This window comes from Syngnathus scovelli, chromosome 3 (assembly GCF_024217435.2).
Source record: "Syngnathus scovelli strain Florida chromosome 3, RoL_Ssco_1.2, whole genome shotgun sequence".
NCBI lineage: Eukaryota > Metazoa > Chordata > Actinopteri > Syngnathiformes > Syngnathidae > Syngnathus > Syngnathus scovelli.
In genome coordinates, this window is record NC_090849.1 from 14,336,289 (window position 1) to 14,357,590 (window position 21,302).

The 21,302-nt window shown below is 39.3% G+C and overlaps 1 protein-coding gene across 2 annotated transcripts; it reads left to right on the forward strand.

The window, feature by feature from the left end:
- The first annotated feature begins 12,766 nt into the window (after positions 1-12,766).
- On the forward strand, positions 12,767-21,098 carry angptl2b (angiopoietin-like 2b). Of its 2 annotated transcripts, XM_049762816.1 has the most exons (6): positions 12,767-13,022; positions 13,168-13,349; positions 15,620-16,478; positions 18,390-18,583; positions 19,350-19,620; positions 19,701-21,098. In XM_049762816.1, exons 3-6 carry the CDS (start codon positions 15,644-15,646, stop codon positions 19,898-19,900), a joined length of 1,500 nt encoding a protein of 499 aa, XP_049618773.1. In that variant the 5' UTR covers positions 12,767-13,022; positions 13,168-13,349; positions 15,620-15,643; the 3' UTR covers positions 19,901-21,098. The 2 variants fall into 2 exon arrangements, with proteins under 2 accessions (XP_049618773.1, XP_049618772.1); XM_049762815.1 differs by having other exon boundaries at positions 12,767-13,349.
- Positions 21,099-21,302: the final 204 nt, after the last annotated feature.

Consider the following 21,302-nt stretch of genomic DNA (forward strand, 5'->3'; position numbering starts at 1 on the left):
CCACACAGATGAAAAGAATGGTTGGGTAATATTTACTCATTGCCATAGCAACAGTAAGCTATAAAACCCCCTAGAAGTAGGTCAGTGGCAAAATACACACGACATATAATGAAAGGTAAATTGCCTTTTAATGTCCTGACTTGTTACCTTTCTGTCCATGTATTCATTAAGCATCTTAGTCATCATTCATGTGGTAACATTAGGTAGAGGCCAAAATCTCAGACACAAGTGTCAATGAGCATGAGCTCATAGCAGTACGCAGTACAAACAGGATGGGAACAAGAAGGTGATTAAAGGAAGCCCACCTCTCAAAGCAATCAGCCTCCTCTGTGGGGCAATAAATACAAAGTAGCACAGTGTGCGGTATATTCCTTGACATTGTTCATTTCAGCCTGCTCGACCATATTTCTCACACATATGGGAGCAACTCACTAAATACATGAGAGGCTTGAGGTGCACTGTTGAGCTTTACAGCCCCGTACACATATTTATATGGCCAGCTGCAGAACGAACAAGATATCCTCTCACTGTTGTGGTCTCACTTGAATAAAGCTCATAACTACACTTGCTAAACATTTGTCCACAAGGGATGCAGTCTGCAGGGAAAATATTTTCATGTGTTCTAAACATGTTGGCTGGAGTTGAGCTGCCGTCTGAGAGCTTGCGTCTGCTTCGTTTTAATGTGCGCCAGACTCTGACTTCATTGCCACAATGCTGACCACAGTAGTTCCATCCATCCTGCTTCCCGATCTGCCAGCCAAGTCCTGCTTCCTATCATTACTCCCCAGGGCTGCCGACTGGGGAAAATCAGATGAGTATCTAAGCCCAACTAATTTTTTACTTTTGGATGGAAAGTGGTAAAAGACCAACACGTGATTAAGAAAAAGGAGACCACACACAAGTCTTGGTTGCTTTCCCTTAATTGACTCAAAGCTTCTGTTCTGGGGCGAGACTGACTGCTGAGGTGTTAAATTTAAAAAATACACGGAGCTGCTTCCAAATTTTGAATAAACATTTTGTAGCAAATCGTAATTCACAATAAACCAAAGAAATATTACTGAGATGTGTGTGCGTGTGTAGTGTCTTTTTTGCTCCTGCTACAGTTGGGAAGATACTTTTTTCTGAGGCAGATGTGGTCGTCCTCCAATACATGGAAGTGAATACCGAGAGCAGGAAGTCTGACAACAACTAAATGTGGTTGCAGTAAAGGCAGCTGCAATTTGTGAAGTTAATATTATTTCATTATTTAAATTAACTGGACTAAGACAGCTGCTTCCTGGGTATGCAAAAACAAAAACAAAATTGGCCATAAAGAAAGTAGTTACACAGGTTGGATAAAGATATCACAGAATTACTAAATCAGCAGCTCTAAAACTTGGCCCACCACCAGCAAGCAAAACATTTGTTGGCAGAGCAGCCAGTTTACTGCCCCCTCAGGATATTTTGTGTCCACTGTATCATGAGACCAAAGCCCGCTATTGCCAGACCTGCAGTTCCTGAACTAATCCCAGGTCTGAGATTTACTGGCCTAGTAGACATGTAATTGTCCATGTTGCTGTAATGATTACCTTCCGGCACAGACAAAGATGTGTCAGATTGGTAGTAAAAAAACTACTGACTTATACCAAAGCTCGAGGGCCTAACAGAGATAGAAACATCTTGGGCTAGCTCCAAAAAGAACACTTCATCAGAGCAGCGATGGATATGTCACAGTCATAAATAACTTAACTGCAAAGGCAAATGGAAAGCCAAGAACAGCAATGTCGTTTTAATCTTTGTACACAGCAACGGTGGATTAACTTTATTCCAAATATTCTGAACAACCTGATGAGTAATACGAGTCAGATGAAACACACATCCTCACTATCATTCCAGATGTCATATAATTTTAGCATGTAAGCTTCTTGTCTACTTGTGAGACGATAAACAGATGTGCATATAACACACTATATGGATATAAATACTGTGATGAACCTAAATCAATTCAAGTCATTCATGAGTTGATATAGACCCCTAAAATCTGACTGAATCTTAATTTCTTATTTTACCAAGACATGAGACAATTCAATTATTCTGGCTTTGTGAATACATCTTGGGGAAATCCCTTTTCTTTGTTTCTATCAAGAACTATGGTTGACTGTGAAAGATCTTTACTGGTCCATTTAGAGATTTGACATCAGTTTTGGGATTATTGTGTGACCAATCCAAGAATTATTTTTTTAGTAATTGCTCAAAATATTCAGACATATTCACACATCACACCTTTTGGGATACATGTTTTGTTTCTGCAAGTAAGGTTCCCCTATACTTTTGTTATAAGGTTGAAGTGGAAGCACATGGTGGAATTGAATATACTACAATTAACATAAATACCATTTACAGCCTCTGCTGTGGGGTCTTTTTTTTTTTTTATCAGGGACAGGAAAAAAGTAATTGCAGGCTGAGATCAGCGGATACACACTGGATGTAATTGCAACCTCACATCATTAGCTCAAGACAAAAGAATGAAATCTTGAGAAAAAAAAACAAAAAAATGACCCTAACACGTTCTACAACTTCTCAGAGGTAATAAATACTCACAAGTGACATGTTTCGTGCAGACAAAAAAAGCCCATGAGCAATGTTGTTCTGGATAGCATTATCATTGCATTGTCATTAGTCAGGCATTCACTTTGTCTGCCTCACAGTGTCAAGGTAGCTAGGATGCTCTGAATATGAGTTTTTCCGTCCTGGAACTGTGAGTGGTCATGGCTGACATCCAGGAAGATATCACCTCCAGCGGTTCAAGCCTGAGGAATCGGGTGGTACTGAGTGCTTGACTATCATCCATCACAGTTAGTAGTGCCCCGGGACATGCTGCGAAGCATGGCCAGTTGGCCACAGCACACACGCTCTGGCTTTCCTCTCAGTACTCACAATACGGCCCTCCTTGAAATCCAATCCAAGCCACACTTAAATTTAGCTTGCCCTCTACTCTTTAAAACATAGAGGCTAACAAATAGTGACTTGGGAGAAAGAACAATTCACCATACCCATGATAACTCCGCGGTAAACCACTGAGAAAGACGAGTTATCTCAAGTCAACATCAATGTCTCCCACCTATTGTAACTTTTTAGTCTGTGCCTATAACCATACATTGATACATGTTAATTTGAATGACTTAGAAGCTAGATATGAATGTTCATAGCCAACATGTTGAGTTGGTCAGTAATAATGTTTAATAGAAATATTTACCGAATTGGTAAGAAAAAACAAAAAACATTCTATATTCATTGTGAAGTAAGCTTCTTGAATGTGATATCTGGCTCAATGTCAGTCCTAAAATTATGCAGACGCCAAAAAATGGCACTGCTCAGTACATGTCATGATCATTTTTGTTTCTGGCATTTTATTTTAAACATGTTGAAAAAATCCATCACCTCTTATTTTGTCTGCACCTTCACATCACGGTTATGCACAGCAGTGCCATTTTCAGCTGACTTTCGGATGTGTTATTTAAAGACAAGATTCATCTCAGTCGTGACAAACCACATTAGGTTTAAATCGATCAATTTTGATACACACATTGCAACATGTGCAAAATAAATTGTGGGGCAATTTTGCACTATTGGCAGCTGCAGCTGTATAGTTTGCCTTTGTCCATAATTTGAAAACTAAATGAAAAGAATCCAACCAGCAAGCTACTATAATTTACTCGCAAGCTGTGTCACAAGTGTGTGACTAAGCCTGTCACTCCAGGCCTGAATAATTGAAATGTTGAAATTGAGACTTAGCCTTGAACATTATAACACTTAAAAATAACTGAAAATAAGTGGTGACATAACAGTCGCCACTACCACCCACGATTTACATCATTTGAGCATAAATAGTGGACAGACCGAAGAGTGTAATACTGTCTGGAGTACTTGGTCTTTCAAAGGGAAATATTCCGCATAGCCAGTGGAAATAGCTGGCAAAATAGCGGTGAAATTGTCAAGACTAAACATTGGCTCAAGTACATGGAAGTTATGACATTCAAATATTAGGTAACTGTGGCTCATTCTTTGGATAATAGATCTTAATTAAAGTTCTTCTCTTTCAATTTACTATCATTAGATGGGGGGGTGGGAGGGATTTAATCATCATTGGAGTAAAAGGTCACTTTGTTCCCATAGTTGTGTAAATGTAGTAAACTGTTGTCTTCCTTTCTACATGAGGTGCTGTAATCAAGTGTGGTCGTGCTCACAGTAATGAAAGAGAGCCTTTACGCATGATCAAGCATCTACTAACAGTGAAAAAGCTTTTGAGATTATTCCATTCAAACTGCTACCTTAAAATCTTGCACAATAGAACACAGAACTGGATCCATTGTCGCAGGGAGTATACACACACACACACACACACACGCACGCACACGCACACGCACACGCACACGCACACACACACACAAACACCCTTAAACAAGTTTTATCCGGGTTGAATTAAAAAAACAGGAACCAAACTGTTCCAAAATCAATCTAGATAAAAGGCTTATGGAAGGAAACCTGTAAAGTGAATGTTGCTGCCAGATGAATGAATACAAAAGAGTATTTTCAACCATCATTTTTTGCACCAATTTCAAGTCCTCGCCAATGTCAATGTCACATGAACAAAGTTCTGCCAAATGGTAGCAATTCTAAACATACTATAAAATGAAACGACACTTAACTGTGTGCATCTGCAGGGAATACAAGCTTTTTAGCAGGGAATAAAACACAGATTTGAATGTGGTTTCCTGTAACCTCTTACTGGCAGTTTTTTACTGAGGAAGTAAGCCATTCTGGAAGGATAGAATGCATTCGGGATAATAAGCCTCTAAGCTAAATGCCACTGCTTGATTATGATTCATTAATCTTTATCTGCGGGGCCCAGTGGTTGGTGCGTTTGTTTGTCTATTTGCATGTCCTCTCTATACTTGTGTCGGTTTTCCAACTTCATCCCACACTGCAAATCATGTATGTAGAGTTGATGATAATTTTCCTTTGGGTGTAAATGTGAGAGGGAATGCAGGTTGTCATGCATCAGATGTTTGATTGACAGGTGATCCGTATGGGGGATTGCCCTCCTCACCCCAAGTAAGGTAGAATATCCCCAGGTTCCCGCTGTCAACGAACAAGAAAAAGCGGTGTGGAAAACGAATAGATGGAAACCACGATTTGCACTTTTTCTGTTGGATTCAATGATTTTAACAGAAAAACAGCATCCAAGACTCATGTCTTTCAAAACCATGTCTACAAGGCAGAGGTTAAAGAGTCAAAGACTTCAGTTACATGTCCATAAATGTTTCCAAGGTACCTTTCCAAACTAAACAGAGACGAATGGTGTCCACATTGAAAGTGCAGGTCTGGTGTTTTGTTGTAGTCTGACCTTATAGTGCAAAAAGACAGCAGACACTCAGCCAAATTATGAGATCAACGTAGGCTCTGACGGCCGCCAGCGCTGAGGGGATACCAAGTGTACACATGTGTTTGTTCAAAAGTGTGGACCTATTAAACTTGTGTACTTGTCTGATGTGGTCCAGGAAATTCCTCACAGCTTCATGTAAGCCACGTTAAGGTTATGCCAGTAAATTCTCTGCAGCCAGATTTCTCCAGACTAAGGGTGTTGTGATATAGTAAGGAACTTGTGAAATCAAATATGTTAGTGAAATAATCATTATATTTGCTATCATTTAAAAAAAAAAAAAAATCAGTTTGTAAATTATTTCATTAATTAGTCTCTCAAAATGTTATATTTACTGGAAAAAAACTCAACTCAATGTCTTGGAAAGCTGTTTTCTGTTCCAAACATGGTGCCAAACATATAACCTCATGTATGGTGGAAAATCCAATTCCCTTTGGTGCCTTTGCGGTGACTTGGGTTTTCTTCTGTGAAATTGGGATCTGTCTTTTGAGTAAGAGCTTTGATCTGGAAAATATTACTGTGGGTGGAAGAACATGGGAAACAATAATATAAGAAAGAGGCCTGTCCATCTTCTGGGCTCACAGTGCTTTGGTGATCTGCTCAAGCCCGCATCTATTAATGCGCCACAATTACTGACTTCTTTTATTCGTCTTTACCTACCTACTAAAGTGAAGATGGATAAAATTGCTTTGGATCTGCACAAGAGTACAAATCCCTCAGGTGAAATATTTTACGCTGTTATTCCACTCTTTGGTTGATTGGCTTCACTCACGGTTGATTCCAAAATGAACGCTTCATTGACATTGTCAGGGGGGGATCTCCCTTCTCTTTGCCAGCACAGATGTAATCCAGGTAGATGACACTGGCGTATTAACAGACCTTGCCTGCTATGTGGAGAGCGTTCTGTGTTCAGTCAAGGACTTCCTCTTCACACATGGAGAAGTAATCAAGACATGGAGACAAATGGGGCATGTAGGGTCTCCTTCAAAGTAAAATCTTCACCTCTGTTTAAGATATTGAGAGAGTCAAAGGTTTCCTGACACTGATTAACTACTGTTTTCGCAGAGGAAATCATACCTAATGATCTGTAAGTTGTTGTCCAACAAAAATCACCAAAGGGGCAATAAACTGAAAATCTAAACTCCACTTTTACTACTGAGGCAAAAAGGATTTAAGTGAAATAATAATTTGTGGTTCTGTTTCATGTAACAGATACAAAACAAGTATTTCCATTTGATGTTTAGCCCATTTGTGGTACATTCATCATTGTTAATGGAGAAAACTGTATTTGCAAAACTCCAGTTAAATTAATCTGCCTTAGCAAGGATCACAGGCTTATACTGTAACTCCCCTCCTGCATATAGTAGCATCAGACCAAATCTGGAACATAACTATTTATTTGATTAGGTATAGCTCATGTTTTAATCAAATAATTGATGTGCTTTTTTATGGCAAAAAATGCACAGTGGGTGCCAATTTAAAACCCCAAGCAAGAGCACAAAAAGGCTTGAGTTAAGTTTCATTGCATTAACCCAGTCACAGTTCTTCAGTTAGAAAAGAAAAACCTGTGTAGAGTTTGAAATTGAAATTTGAAATGATCTAAAAGCTCTTATATTGGTATTTAGTCAGTTATCCTTGTCTTGCACATAAACTAACATCTGCCAGACTATGAGGACATTTGGTGCAGTTTATCAAATACAGCAGGCTCTATTTGGAGTGACTCCTTCGGGACTAGTGATCAGGCTAGCTGATCATGGCTACTCTCGCAGTGTGTGTGCTTCCGTGCATGCGTGTGCGTGTATATGCACATCTCAGGTATGCAATCCCTGTGAGAGGTTTGTCGATTAAGCTGAAAACCACATGGTAACTCATCTTATCTGTTCCTAGGCTTAACAGAAGCTTTCTGTCAAGCCACATTTGAAAATATGTGACAATTCACAATTTGGAACATGACAAAAAAGAGAAAAGGACTCCTGAAAAAAATATTCAAATAAAATTCACTATGTGTAGCCAATTTAACTAACCCGAGTTCAGCCGTATTGGTGCCTTTATTTAATTCCGTTACTCTGTTACGTCTCCAAATATTGTGTGATTCTGTTATTTGCCACGTGTTTGCATTCAGACCATCATCAGCCATCAATAATGAGCACATATAAAATGGGTCAATAAAACAGCAACAGCAAAAGTGTCAGTAATAAAAAACAGGCACAAGAAATTGTAGTTCCCTCGGTAATTGCTTGAATGCTGAAACGTGAATATGCCAAGACAAATTTCCAAAGAATAACTTTTTTAGTTCAATATTTTTTACTTGGGTTACAAAACCTTGCAAAAAATGAGCTCACAGTTTAATAACTCACTGGAGCTAGTTGAGCATCCTTAAATCTCTGAGTGCAGATCAGATGAATGGGTGCGAAGCATCCATATTTGACCGAAAATGAGGTCAGTTTAGGTAGTATATTTTTACAGGTTGTTCTGTGGACCTTGGTTTTCCAAAGAGCAGGTCACGGGTGGGCTGTCATACAAAACTCAAGACATGTCAAGTCGGGTCAACAATGATATTTGGGCAGCCTGCAAAAGTATACAGTACTTGTATGCATAAGGAGTGAATAAGCCGAAAAGACAGCAGAGAGGAGTACGTAATATGTTTCAATTTGTAGCAAAACAGCCAAATTGTAACCTATGCTGCAGGCTCAAGCAACTACATGTGGTTTGGTGAGACACTGGTGGACACACTTGACTGAATTTGGTCACATAAACTGGAGCGAGTACTCCCTGGGAGTTTCGGGTCAATGCCTTTCAGTTGGAAACCTGCTCATTAAATTCTTCTTTGTTTTTCTTTTTTAAAGCCAAGATGGATAAAACTGAAAATGTATCATGTGTCTGTTGATATTTTTATTAACAAAATTAATAAAATCTCGTTACGGCTAACTAGGTTGTGGTGTCAGTCAAACAGTCAAATCTCTTATTCGTGCATTTAGATATGGATGGAATTTTGATCATGGAAAGCTGGAAGTCTATATGACGGCTGTCAGGGGTTATTCTTAAACAACCGTATTGAAGGTTAGGTTGAGCTCTGGTTTTCCACGTCCCTGCTGCAGTCCATTATTCCATAAACAAGAGGGAAGTGAGCAATCGGCTACTGGGGGGTGCCGCTCAAGTCATTCCCAGGATGTCCTCTCCGCAGGACATCAGTCATTAAAGCTAGCAGACCTGAACCTAAATACACAAGCAGATAATGCGTCTTGTTCCCGACAGTTCGGGGAAATAAACATGCTCAGATAACTGCACAAGAATGAGTTTATTTATTACTTTCTGCTTTTTGCTTTAAAATCAAATGTGTTTAGTGAACACGTCAAATATGCACATAAGTGTGAGAATTTTTTATAATGTACATTATCACTTATATTTATCAGTATAGTGCAAAGTTTTAAAAGTTGCATTGGTTTGTGTGGACTTTGTTTTTAGACAAGCACTGGTCATCAGGCAGAAAAATAGGTCAAATATGCAGCTGACATAATCGACAAAGACAGTCATAAACTTCATGGACAGAGTTTTCTGCAACCTGAACTTTACTACTTGCACTCCCCGTAATGATTCAGCCATATTTTATTACGGTGCTGGAAGCTTTTTTAATAGCCATACTGAAATGGGGAATTATATTTTCAAATTGCATGACTTTCACTCGTGATTATCAAACAACACCTGTTTGAAAGCAATCATTTGAGTACTATGTGTGTTGATTCTTTCCAAATGATGTAAGAATGAGGCTGTTGTCAAATTTGATGAGAAACCATATGCTACTCTGGAGCACTCATGACAAACAAGCATTGTAGTCTTGACCTTCTAGCATCAAGTAGTGGTCCTTCCAGTATGATGTGAATTTTTGGGGGTCTTTAAGATAAACAGCAGGAAAACAGTGAACTCTGAAAGGGTTATCTTAATAAATAAAGCTTGGTCATGCAATGTGGGTAAATATTCTTTATGCATTTTGCAGATTCCTCTGCAGTTCAAGAGGAGGCCACACATACAACAATAGACTAATGAAGCTTTCATCTTGATTTTTGACACATTCCATATTCATTGGTCTTGATCTGACAGTCCAGTCCCTATATTCCACTCACATAATAAATCTTCAGTTTTTCCAAACCCATACCATGGTCCTGCAGGTCCTGTCACCAGACAATGAGCTTGACACAGCAAGGCCATGGAATATTAAGTCAATTTTTTTCCATACCACAACACAGGGGACATATCAATTTCTGTCCTGAGTACTATCGGGTTTCTGATACAGATATTGAGAAGACACATGGAGGGGAAAAAAGGGCACATTACAGCCATAACTGACATACAGTAAGTGATTTTTCATTTGGGAAAGGGTTGTCAATCAGTTAAGCATAACAAACAGTCAGCGCAACACTAGGCAAAGGTTGTTATGGGTCACCAGAGAATATTCCATCATTGTTGGCGGACTAAGGGATATCCTAGTATGTATGTGTGTGGGTGTATATATGTGCATAATGTATGCATCAAGGTCACATGAAGGTGCTCATGTGAGATTTAGACAATAATTGACAATCTTACTGTCACGAAATGAAATTGTAGATGTAAGCAATATGCTTCAGAACACGTGTTAAACTCATGGCTCCTCATTTTATATGGCACATGAAAGCAAATCAAGCATGTCAACTTTTTTTTTCTAAAATCTGTTTGAAACTTTCAAATTGTTATATTCAATACAAAGAAATGACATCGAAATATTGCACGCATTTTCTTGCTATGCAATTACAGCAGCTAGAAGAAAGATAAATCTTGACTTCAGATTTGAAAACAAGCAATCCCATCAATTTGTTGTGTACTGTGTGTAATAATATCAGGAGGTGACTAAATCTATATATTTTCAAATTTCACAACGGTCCTCCAAGGGAAACTGTAAGTACAATGTGGCCCACGACAAAAATTTGTTAGACACCCATGCTTCAGATTGTCACTAAAAAGGAACAAGCAAACACAATTCTTTGCTAGATAAATAGAAATATCCAAGTGTTCTTTGCTTCCAAAAGAAGAACACAGATTTTTGTAAAAAATAAAATAAAAATTGGATAAAAGCAGACAGTGTAAAGATACCAGAAGTCTCTGAACTTGCTTTTGAATGCTGAGTAATGCAAATCAGTGAGCTGAAATGTAAACGAGAGAAATTAACTGAGAAGGTCAAATAATGGCTCAAACGCCCCCGCACATCACAGCAATACCAAAATAGCATGGAAGTATGCTTACTTTGACCATTTAGATTTACATTGTCAGTTGCCCGTTGCCATGTCATCCTTTCCCTTTTAAAGTGTGGTCAACGTTTAAACAATAACATTTTCCCATGACATATGCATGTGCAATTGCTTACATTCTTCCACTTGTTAAAATTCACGGATGGAAAGAGTATTAATCATAGCATCAACACCGTGGTTTTGGATGAGACCCAAAAAGTCAGTCACACAAGTATTGAGAAAAACGAACGTACACTTTCCAGCCTCTGAGTAAGAGGAACATTTCATATTCAGCTGCAGTTGTCATCTGAATGGAGGGATCCAAAGAACAGCATGAGTGGAATAGTCCAAGTTTAGTATAGGACATGGTGCAGCACATGGGAGATGATCAGAGCTTTGATCAAACTTTTCCTGACAGTTAATTTTTTAGGAGGTTATGGAATAAATGTGCCCCCGTCTTTATGGAAGAGCATCTTGTGCCAGGAATTTTGTCACATTGAGCCAGTTATGCATTTTCATTGTGTCATCAGGGAAATATAATGTGTTTCCTTCATTTCGGAAGGAAATAGAATAACAATCTGTGGCTTGAATAAAAAACTAAATGTTTATGATGAAGTTCCACAGTCAGAATAACAAGTGTACTGTTGTAATCACAGTTAACAGCACTGAAGACTAAACAACTATAATGTTAAAGTCATGTATCCTTTCCATTCCTAACATATTTCACAACAATAATATTGCTTCATCATTGGCAAGCCCTTTGATTCCATTACCACATGACTGTAATTTTGGAAGAACTGTTGCCAATATTGAAAGCTCAAGTCTTAAATCGATCTGTACATCTTAAACCAAAACAAATAGAAAGTTGTGATTGCATAAAGTGAATGAGAATTCTCTATAATTACAGTGAAAAGGGAAGGGGGGGGGGGGAGTCGTAATTAGATTATTCAAGTGTTTGTAATTATAAACACATTAATATCCGAGCTGACATTTTTACACTGCTACTTACACACACTACAGCCGTATTCAATTAGCAAAATGTGCCACTTGCTTGAAATAGACGCAATGGTTGATTTTTGCTCAAGCAATATCGGTCCAGATCGTTTTCACAAGAACATTACAGATGAGTTCATGGAAAGAAATCACGTGGCAAAGATGTCAAGGAACACATGCCTGTTTTGACACATGGAAGAGAAAATTAAGAAGAGTCATGTAAGGTCAATCCCTGTTCATCACAGGAAACTGCATTCTCGCCTTACATGAGAAAAGTAAAAAGCTGCAATAATGAGACTGTATTAAAAACCTATTTTATATGTAGTTCTACCACTCCCACGTGTGTTTAGACTTATTTAAACACTTTTCAAAGTATTTCTTAGCACCTGTTCTTACTCACACACACACACAAACAAACACGTACACACACAATACTCTGTGATGGTTGATGCAAAAACTCACAGTGGAACAAAAAGAAACCAATGATAACATTATTGGCTAGCTGGTTAAAACCTCCATAACTTTGATTGAGGATGGAACAAAAACACAACACAACAGACAACATCCAAGGAAACGGTATTGAAAGCCAAGTCGCAGCTTGCAAAATTTATCAAGCTTTGGCATGACTGATTGACCTCACTAAGCACAATGTGTCATCCTTTCTCCACTCGCACATGGACACAAGTTAGTACAGCTTTGCCTCTGATGTAATGGCATCACTATCTTGCGGTGTGACGTAATTCAAGTTTTCTTTGCCCGACTGAGATTCAAGACCCTTCTTTTATTTCACCTTCAGACCATTACCCAGGGGGGAGTTGACCTTCATCCAGTTCAAGTTGAACACCTGGATCTACTTCCTCTCCTGACTGCGGCTTTCCGGCTCTTTTGGTGAAGGTGCTCATTATCACCTCATTTGCATCTGATCAGTGAAGCACACAACTGTTGTCTAGCACCAGAGGAACCATGCAGTCCCAGACCAAAATAGTGGTGATGAACCACTGATCAGTGGGCAGGGCAGATGGTTGGAAATTTGAGTGGACTGCATGCGTGTGCACATGCATGTGTGTGTGTATGAGCAACCTCTTTTGTGCCATGACGAAGAGGCGTGGAGTACAGGCAGTAAGAATGCGTTCGATATTAGAGAAGGGAGGATCTAAACTCAATTTGTCTGCTTACTGAAACTCTGCTTCAACTTTTTATCATTTAAGAGCACCAAGAAGGAAGAGGGAGAGAGAAAGAAAAAGGGAGTGGAAGAGAGGTGCAGCTGAGAGAGACAGCCTCTTAGAGCTTTGAGGCAGAAGTGATGGATTCAGCACACCACAAAGTGACAGTCTTCTAAAGTGCCAAAGGTAGCGCACAACCTGCCTTAGACTCAGAAGAGTTACCTTACATTGTATTGTTGCTTAATTCAACATTTTTTTTCTCGGGGAAGTCTGGGATTCAACCTTGTGCTGGGCACATAATCTTTTTTATTTATTTTTTATAACCTTTAAGGCACTTTTATCTGTCCACTGCTGGAATGGACTGAGATGACAAGAAAGTGAGTAACGAGGAAAACACAGGAGGACAAATCCATCTCACATTTGGAATGACTTTCTATCAAGAGGAACTACAGTTGGCTCAGCTACCATTGCAAGACAAGTGAGGAAGCCTCATCAATACTCTTCAGTTTTCTTGTAAGCTTGAAGTCTTCTACTTTGTTCTCATAAATTAAGTTTGCAAAAATGCTAAATGTCATCTACATTTTTCTCACTTGCGTCAGTGTCCAGGTATGAAACAAAAGGAACAAGTTACTTGAAAATTAAGTGAACTCAATATCTTGAGTCTAATAATCTATGTTAGAACCAAAACGTTGTTACTGATGATATCTAAACTGTCATTTGAGTGGCTTTAATTGCTTTGGCTGAGGGGGTTAATCCAGTGCAGGGGGATGATGGAGAGCAGGCACTCAAGGCTTCTTCACTATAAATCTTCTCACATAGTCAAAGCAAATGTTGAGAATGTCAGAGTGATTTTATATCAAACACATTGAGATATATATAAAAATTGCAACTCTTTGCATAGATTGTATTTTGCAATTCATTTAAAACCCTGAATCTAGCAGTGTACACGCTCAGGATGTCCCCCTGGAGCTCAGGAGGATATTGAGGCAGCAACTTGAATCCTGTCTTTGTTTCTCTTGCCATGGTAGTGTTTGGATAATGTGGCTTTGTAGTAGAACTTATCAAAACAGTTCAGGAGACCCCAACTCCCAAATTAACTCAGATGACCTCAGGCGCAGTATGAATGAGCAGCAAGAGAAGTCAGAATCCAACAGAAAATTCAACTGTGCAAGTGTGATAACGCTCATCATGCTACAAATATGTTTGGGAGTAGATGTACTAGCAATAGGAAAAAGTGAGGTTCCTGTTAAAGTAATAAAATGGTGATAATCACGGAGAACAATTATTAAATGTCCTGTAGCAGACAGACATTACTCAGCAGAGTTGATGCCAATTTGAAAATGCTGCACAGGAATGCTGTAAAGTGACCGCTTAATTCCAACGACTGAAAAATAAATGCTGCTGTGTGGTTATGTGGAGGTCACAAAAGAAAGTAGGACAAACGGCAGTTATGTTGCATAGGTACGGACAAATGATAGAGGTCCTGCATCCACAAGGTCTTGGTCTCGCTACATGTGTGCATGGCGACTCACTCTAATGAGGTGACTAAGAATGTGAGGAATGCCATGCTCAAGCTGAAGCGAGCAGGACGAGGGTGAGAGACATTGGCCAGTCAGGGAGAGGTTGCCCAGCGTCTAATTAATATAGTATGAGCAGTACCAAATGGGCTGAAGTGCGGCACCGCTCAGAGGTACATTGACCTAACTGCTGCACTCTTCTATTATGCTTCATTTAACATTGAGTGGAATTACCCAAGAGGAGCTGCCAATCAAATAAGGATAGAGAAAACTTTCACTGTGCATCTGTCATTTGTTTTTAGCTGTGCAGAAGTACAATAAGCTACATATGTTGCACTTCTCAAGATCTACTAATTTTAACTACTACTATTATCCACTAAACAACACCTTGTTAAACCGACCTAATTTTAGGATAATAATGAGCTGCAGGGCTTGTTGACAACAGATAGGAAAGATTCTTTTTTTTCTGCTGTTCCCTCTGGCAGACTGTGGATGGGTTAATAGCAGGCTACATCAGATGACTCTATACGGTCCCCAGGAGACTGAAGCCTGCAAGTGCTGTTATTTTAAAAATGCCTTTTCAAGGAAAAAGAAAAGCACACAGCATGTAAACTCACACAAAAACACATTCCCTTATGAGCTGCAAATATTTTTCACTTGCACTTTGAAGTGAGACTTTGAGCAGGAGAATCCGGACTAAGAACGACCGGTATAGGACGCCTACGCATGAGGGGAAACTCACAGAGCATTTCACTGAGATGGCTCATGTTCCATGGGGAGCCACCAGTCAAATATAGTCGTGGGTGCATTGCAGAGGACAGGCTCTACTGGTTTCTAATCTATCTTGCCAGGTGTGGGCTTACTTTGAAGATTTTATTTAGACTGGAGAATTTCATTCATAAGATGATCATGTGTGCTTCTTAGTCTAATTTCTAATTATTAGGTAGGCCCATGAAAAATCTTCTAGAAGAATTATCAGTAAAAAAACAACAACTTTATAGCTCATTTGAATTGTTTTCACCTATGGACCATTGCTTTCTCTTCCTCATTCATAAATGGCCCACTTTATTATTATTATTATTTTTAATCGCGCTAGCATATATGTTGTAAATACTAAAATTAAATAATAAAAAAAGAACAAAAAAAACAGTGAGGAAGCTTATAAAGAAACCAATGAGGCACACAGGTTTTACATACTGCAAAACAGATCTTTGGTGATACTCTAGATTGAAATCACACTCTTCCTTTTCTTCCTCATTCCTCCAGGCTTGTTGAATTGCACACAACCTCATGGATACCCCGTCAATGGTCCTACTGGGAATCCTTCTTTCTTATGGGCTCGTCTGTCAGATTGATGGGTTAGCCCAAGAATTTGAAAGTAGTGACGATGGTCTGGAGAGAGAATTTCTATATGCAGGGAGAAGCAAACGGGCTCCTGTTGACCAGCCGCAGGACAAATGCTCTTACACTTTCATCGTGCCACAGCAAAAAGTGACAGGGGCTATTTGTGTCAACTCCAAGGAGCCAGAGGCCACGCTGGACAATCGGGTCAATAAGCAGGAGTTAGAGCTACTAAATGTGGAGCTACAAAAGCAGAAAACGCAAATCGAGACTCTTCAACAATTGGTAGAAGTTGATGGAGGCATTGTTAACGAAGTCAAGCTTCTGAGGAAAGAAAGCCGAAACATGAATTCCAGAGTCACCCAATTGTACATGCAACTCCTCCATGAGATCATCAGGAAGAGAGACAATGCCCTTGAATTAGCTCAGGTGGAGAACAAAGTACTTAACCAAACTTCAGAGATGCAACAACTGACCAGTCGCTATAAAGACTTGGAGCACAAGTACCAGCACTTGGCCTCTTTGGCCAACAACCAGTCAACTATTATCGCCCTGCTGGAGGAGCAGTGCCAGGGTAGACCTCCTTCCCGACACGTCCCTGTGCCACAGCCACGGGCTCAGCCTCCTCGACCGTCACCACCTCTTACCAGGCCTTACCAGCCGCCAGTTCTTCCTCGTATTACCAAGCCACTCAGCAATGAGATACAGAATGATCAGAAGTCTCTCCCGCCGCCGACTATGCCTACCATCATACATCACCCATCCTCCACTGACAAACCCTCAGGTAAGTCAGACGTATAAAGTCTATGGTTCTATGAGCAGACAAAATGCTTTGAAATTCTTAAATACTGTCAATGGTTGTTTTGTTCGAATGTCTACATTAAATTTTCAAAATTAAATGTGGGCCAAGTTTCACTTTCTTCAGTGGCTTTTGGACAGTGGCTCAGTACTAAAACTTGCAAGAATCAGTTTGATACATGATGTTGCAGCCTAAATTGCCAAAAGTTGTATCATCATTTTCATTCAGATGTTTTGGGGGACTAATTAAGTTGCATCCATCCATTCTGTCCTTCATGAGTAAATAATTGCCGTATCATAGAACTATAACTCACTGGGACACGCAAACTCCTCCGCCACGATAAAGTAAAATCTATAGGAGGTGATTACAACTACTACCAAGGTCAAATTCAAACACTTTTCAGATTACTTTAGGGGGGAAAAAAAGACTGACGCTTCAACTAGACTGGTGATCTACACTTTTATTTAAGTACTGTATATAGATTCTATCAAAAGGGGTGGAAAGAATCCTAAAAGAAATCTAAGGTTTCATAATAGCAGAGGGAGGCAGAAATAAGGAAACCAGTTCTACGCATGCACATGTTCGTGCATGTTCTATGACTCAATTTAACAAGCAAACTATTCAGTCAATATTGAAAAGAAGGGTTCAAGCCTTTGAAAGTGCATCTGAAGAGTCAAGTATTTATCAAGCATTGAAAAGTGACACAAAGAGGCACAGCAACAAGTAAAAGAGAAATCTTGAACTGAGCATTGAAAAAAAGGGGAAGGCGTGAGATACCAAGAGGCAATGATGTCATTTGTTCCACTTGCACCAGGCACGAATCAAGTCATGTGTTCTCCCAAGGAACTGGACTTCTCAAGTATTAAAGAGCATGAAGGGATAGTTTTCTGCCTCATAACAGCTCTACAAAGACATTCTTGAAAGTCAATTAATGACATATGAGACACAATGTATCAACCGATTATGTAGCGCGTGTTCGCAATGTGAAATCTACATACAGTACATTTGTGATGTCATCTTATCAAGATTAATGCAGATAGAATATTGTGATTTATTGCCCCTTACATGAGATGTGTACTTGTCTTCCAAAATGTCAATGCACTCCAGCCTGTAATAAATGCTGTCAATATTGTGCTGGAGCACTTTATTTATGGCACCAGGTGGCACACTGCACAAGTGTTGAAACACTTTCACACACCGTTTGGGAGGGTGGCTGTTGCACTATTATAGTGTGTTGCCAAACAAGTTCACAAATGAAGTGTATGGTAACAAAAGGACTGAGAAGCAAGATTTGCTGTAAGTCTCCAATAAAAAAACAAAAGAAAAATCCCACATTATATGCAACTTATTCATAACATGAATTCTGACTCTGCGACGCTGGTGAGGATGAAGCAGTTTAGAAAATGGATGGATTAATCCTGACACTGTAAATGTGTCAGTTAAAAATGCAATTTAAATTGTATTTCGAACACAGTTAGTTTGAACATACAATGAGTAATAAAATTCTACATTTGTCTCTTCTTCAAACTCAAATAGATGAAACAATAGAAACACAGCTAATTTTCATATTGGAAGTAATCCAAAGTTGCTGTACTGGGAGGAAACAATAGAAGTGAAAAGTATGCTACTGTTTCATCATTCCACTGTCAGGGTTGCTTTTTACCCTCATGCCAGTGTTTCCTTTGGCTCCACAACTAGCAGCCATTTCCCATTTGAGATGAGAAGCCAAAGTCAATTTTACTGTTAAAAAGAGAAGCACGTTCTTGAGGGATGGGATTCCCTTTGTCAGAATCCAAAATCTATTTGTGGTTTCTTTTGGAGATGCTGTTAAATGTGATGACAGGGCTTTCTGGATAAAATATCACCTGCTTGACGTAATGCCATGTTTCTATCCAGGTCCATTTAAAGACTGCTTGCAGGCTCTGGACGAAGGCCACACCAACAGTGGCATGTACTTGTTAAAACCAGAGAATGCCAACCGTCTAATGCAAGTGTGGTGCGATCAGAGACATGACCCAGGTGGCTGGACCGTAATCCAGAGGAGAGTGGACGGCTCTGTCAATTTTTTCAGGAACTGGGAGACATATAAGGTACCACCACCTCACACCAAATTAAGCATGCTATAGTTAAGGTGACATTAACCAGATGGGAAGAAATAATGAATCGACAATTATTGAACTCTCATGTAGCACTTGCACAAACCATTGCAAAGCGCACATGACTCATTGAGCCCATCAACATCTGCTAGTCTGCATTTACTCTCACAAAAAAAAAAAATCAAAATGTTAGAATGTCTGACTCGTGGTTGTGTAAGATTTTTAAACTTTGGAAATCCGTGAGAGGAAATCTGTTTTTTTTAGGATCAGGAAACATTTGTTTACCGGCAAATCACAAGGTTCTAATTAAACTGTGTGCACACGGCAGGAACAGAATTTTCCAAGACCAAATATTTGAACCTCCTGAGATCAGAAATTGCATTCGTGTGCTCATCAGAATGAGTGTTGTGTGATTCAAAGCATGTGTTGAGCAGGGGATAGTACGAACTTTTGAGCATTATGAATGATGCTAGAAGAAAACATTTAGAGTAAGGATTATGTGCCTTGCTTTGTTTTCAATAACGAAATAACATCACAGACACTTACTGAACCCTGAACGCTAGTCAAATGTGATTCATGCTTCATTTACAACAATGCTTATTTAAGATAAAATAGAAGCGTTCAATTCATAAGGTTCAAATTCAGCTTCAAAAAGCAACCGGCTTCTCTGAAATTTCCCATTGATAAATGAGATGTTGGAAATTTCCTAACAGAGGATTACATAATCACACTAGTGTTTCCTTACTTGTACACTTCACAGCAAGGGTTTGGAAACATCGATGGCGAGTACTGGCTTGGTCTGGAAAATATCTACTGGCTGACTAACCAGGCAAATTACAAGCTGCTGGTAACTCTGGAGGACTGGTCTGGCAGGAAGGTGTTTGCCGAGTATGCCAGCTTCAGAGTCGAGGCCGAGGCTGATTTTTATAAGCTACGGGTGGGTCGTTACCATGGCAATGCCGGCGACTCCCTCACCTGGCACAATGGAAAACAATTCACAACACTGGATAGAGACCATGATGCATATACAGGTACACATGATTCAATAAATGAGTTCATTTAAAATGGTCAATTTTCTATTAACTCTGTTAATTCCCCACAATGTCTTCAGGTAATTGTGCTCATTACCAGAAGGGAGGCTGGTGGTACAACTCTTGTGCCCATTCCAATTTGAATGGCGTTTGGTACAGAGGAGGCCACTACCGGAGCCGTTACCAAGATGGAGTCTACTGGGCAGAGTTCAGGGGAGGAGCTTACTCACTAAAGAGAGTGATCATGATGATCCGTCCAAATCCCAACACTTTCCACTAGCTATTAAAAAAACATGCTGCATTTCCCTGAACAAAACACAAAAGATTCACAGCGGCTTTTTTACCATCACAGCATCTCATAATCATTAGTACATTGCTCAGGTACATTATTGTATAGTGCAGCGTGAACTGTTTCTCTTACGTCCCCGCTTATTTGCACCAATCGAGAAAGACTTTAAAGAAGACATTTGAGAGCAGAAAATAAAAGTGTGTTAGCAAGCAGGTCATGAAAGCAACGTACTGTATAGAGTCACCGGTTCACTTGTATCATAACAGTTTGTCCAGGGAACAAGGTTCATATTTAGAGTTCATCATAAAGCCCTGATGTGATCTACTTTACAAATGTATTTATGACACTTCCAGTTGACCTTTGTGTGACAGAATCTACAAGTTTACCCATTCATCGATCAAGTTTCCATATAATTTCTTCTCATCAATTTTGTGGTTGAGCTGAAGCCCAAGTCAGCTCACTGTGGTCACGAGGCTGGGTACAATCGAGACTGGTTGTCAGGGTGCATATACAATAGATAAACTATCATTAACAATGTATCATATGGCAGATTTTAGCTTCACTTTATCCAATATACTACATGTCGTGGATGTGAGCGGGAGAAAAGTACCTGGAGAAACCCCACACAAGCATTAGGGGAACATGTAAATTCACCCCAAGTGGGCCTGACTGGAAAACCCAGGACCTCTTGACTAAGAGGCAGACGTGATCACCAGCACAAGTTTAATCATGATTTCAAATAACATTGAAAAGGGAATCACGTCAGTTCGGTAGAATTTCGGCAGGAATATATTTTCTACATACAATGTATCCATGCAGTATCAGACACAGGAAATGTATCCCATGACTATTTTTAACTTCATTTTAAATGTATGATCAGTGCAGTGACATTGTTTTCTACTTAAGTCAAATTATGGTGTAAAATTATTGCAGTTTTCATATTCCCTGATATTTGACTTTTTGACATACAGAATGTTGTTTCTTGTTTGTTATTTTAATTCTTCAACTGCTTAAAATGTTATCCGTCAATTTGTCTGTATGAACTCAAGCATTGTATTTACTGTACAAATTGAGAGGTTTGATGATGTTAATGGAAACAAATATGCGTTTGTACATAAGATATTTGTAATATAATGTAGTAAATCCATTTATGGTACAAAAATAATCGCAATAAAATTTGTACAGATTTCCCCCTCCTTTATTTCATGAACTAAAGAAACAGCCAAGATAAGTGATTGAATCATTTGAGGGAAGCAGCATAAATCCCCCCCATGCTAATCATTTCAAGACATCTTGATTTTGTGGATCTAGCCTGGGATGAAGGAAAAAATTATGAGCGGGGGAAAAGTCGATAATCTACTGTGAGTTTTACACTCACCACCATATCTCATTC

Coding starts and splice junctions, on each gene's coding strand:
- angptl2b (XM_049762815.1), top strand. CDS start 15,644: ATGGATACCCCGTCAATGGTCCTACTGGGAATCCTTCTTTCTTATGGG. Junction 16,479..18,389: donor CTCCACTGACAAACCCTCAG/GTAAGTCAGACG, acceptor GTTTCTATCCAG/GTCCATTTAAAGACTGCTTG. Junction 18,584..19,349: donor GGAACTGGGAGACATATAAG/GTACCACCACCT, acceptor TACACTTCACAG/CAAGGGTTTGGAAACATCGA.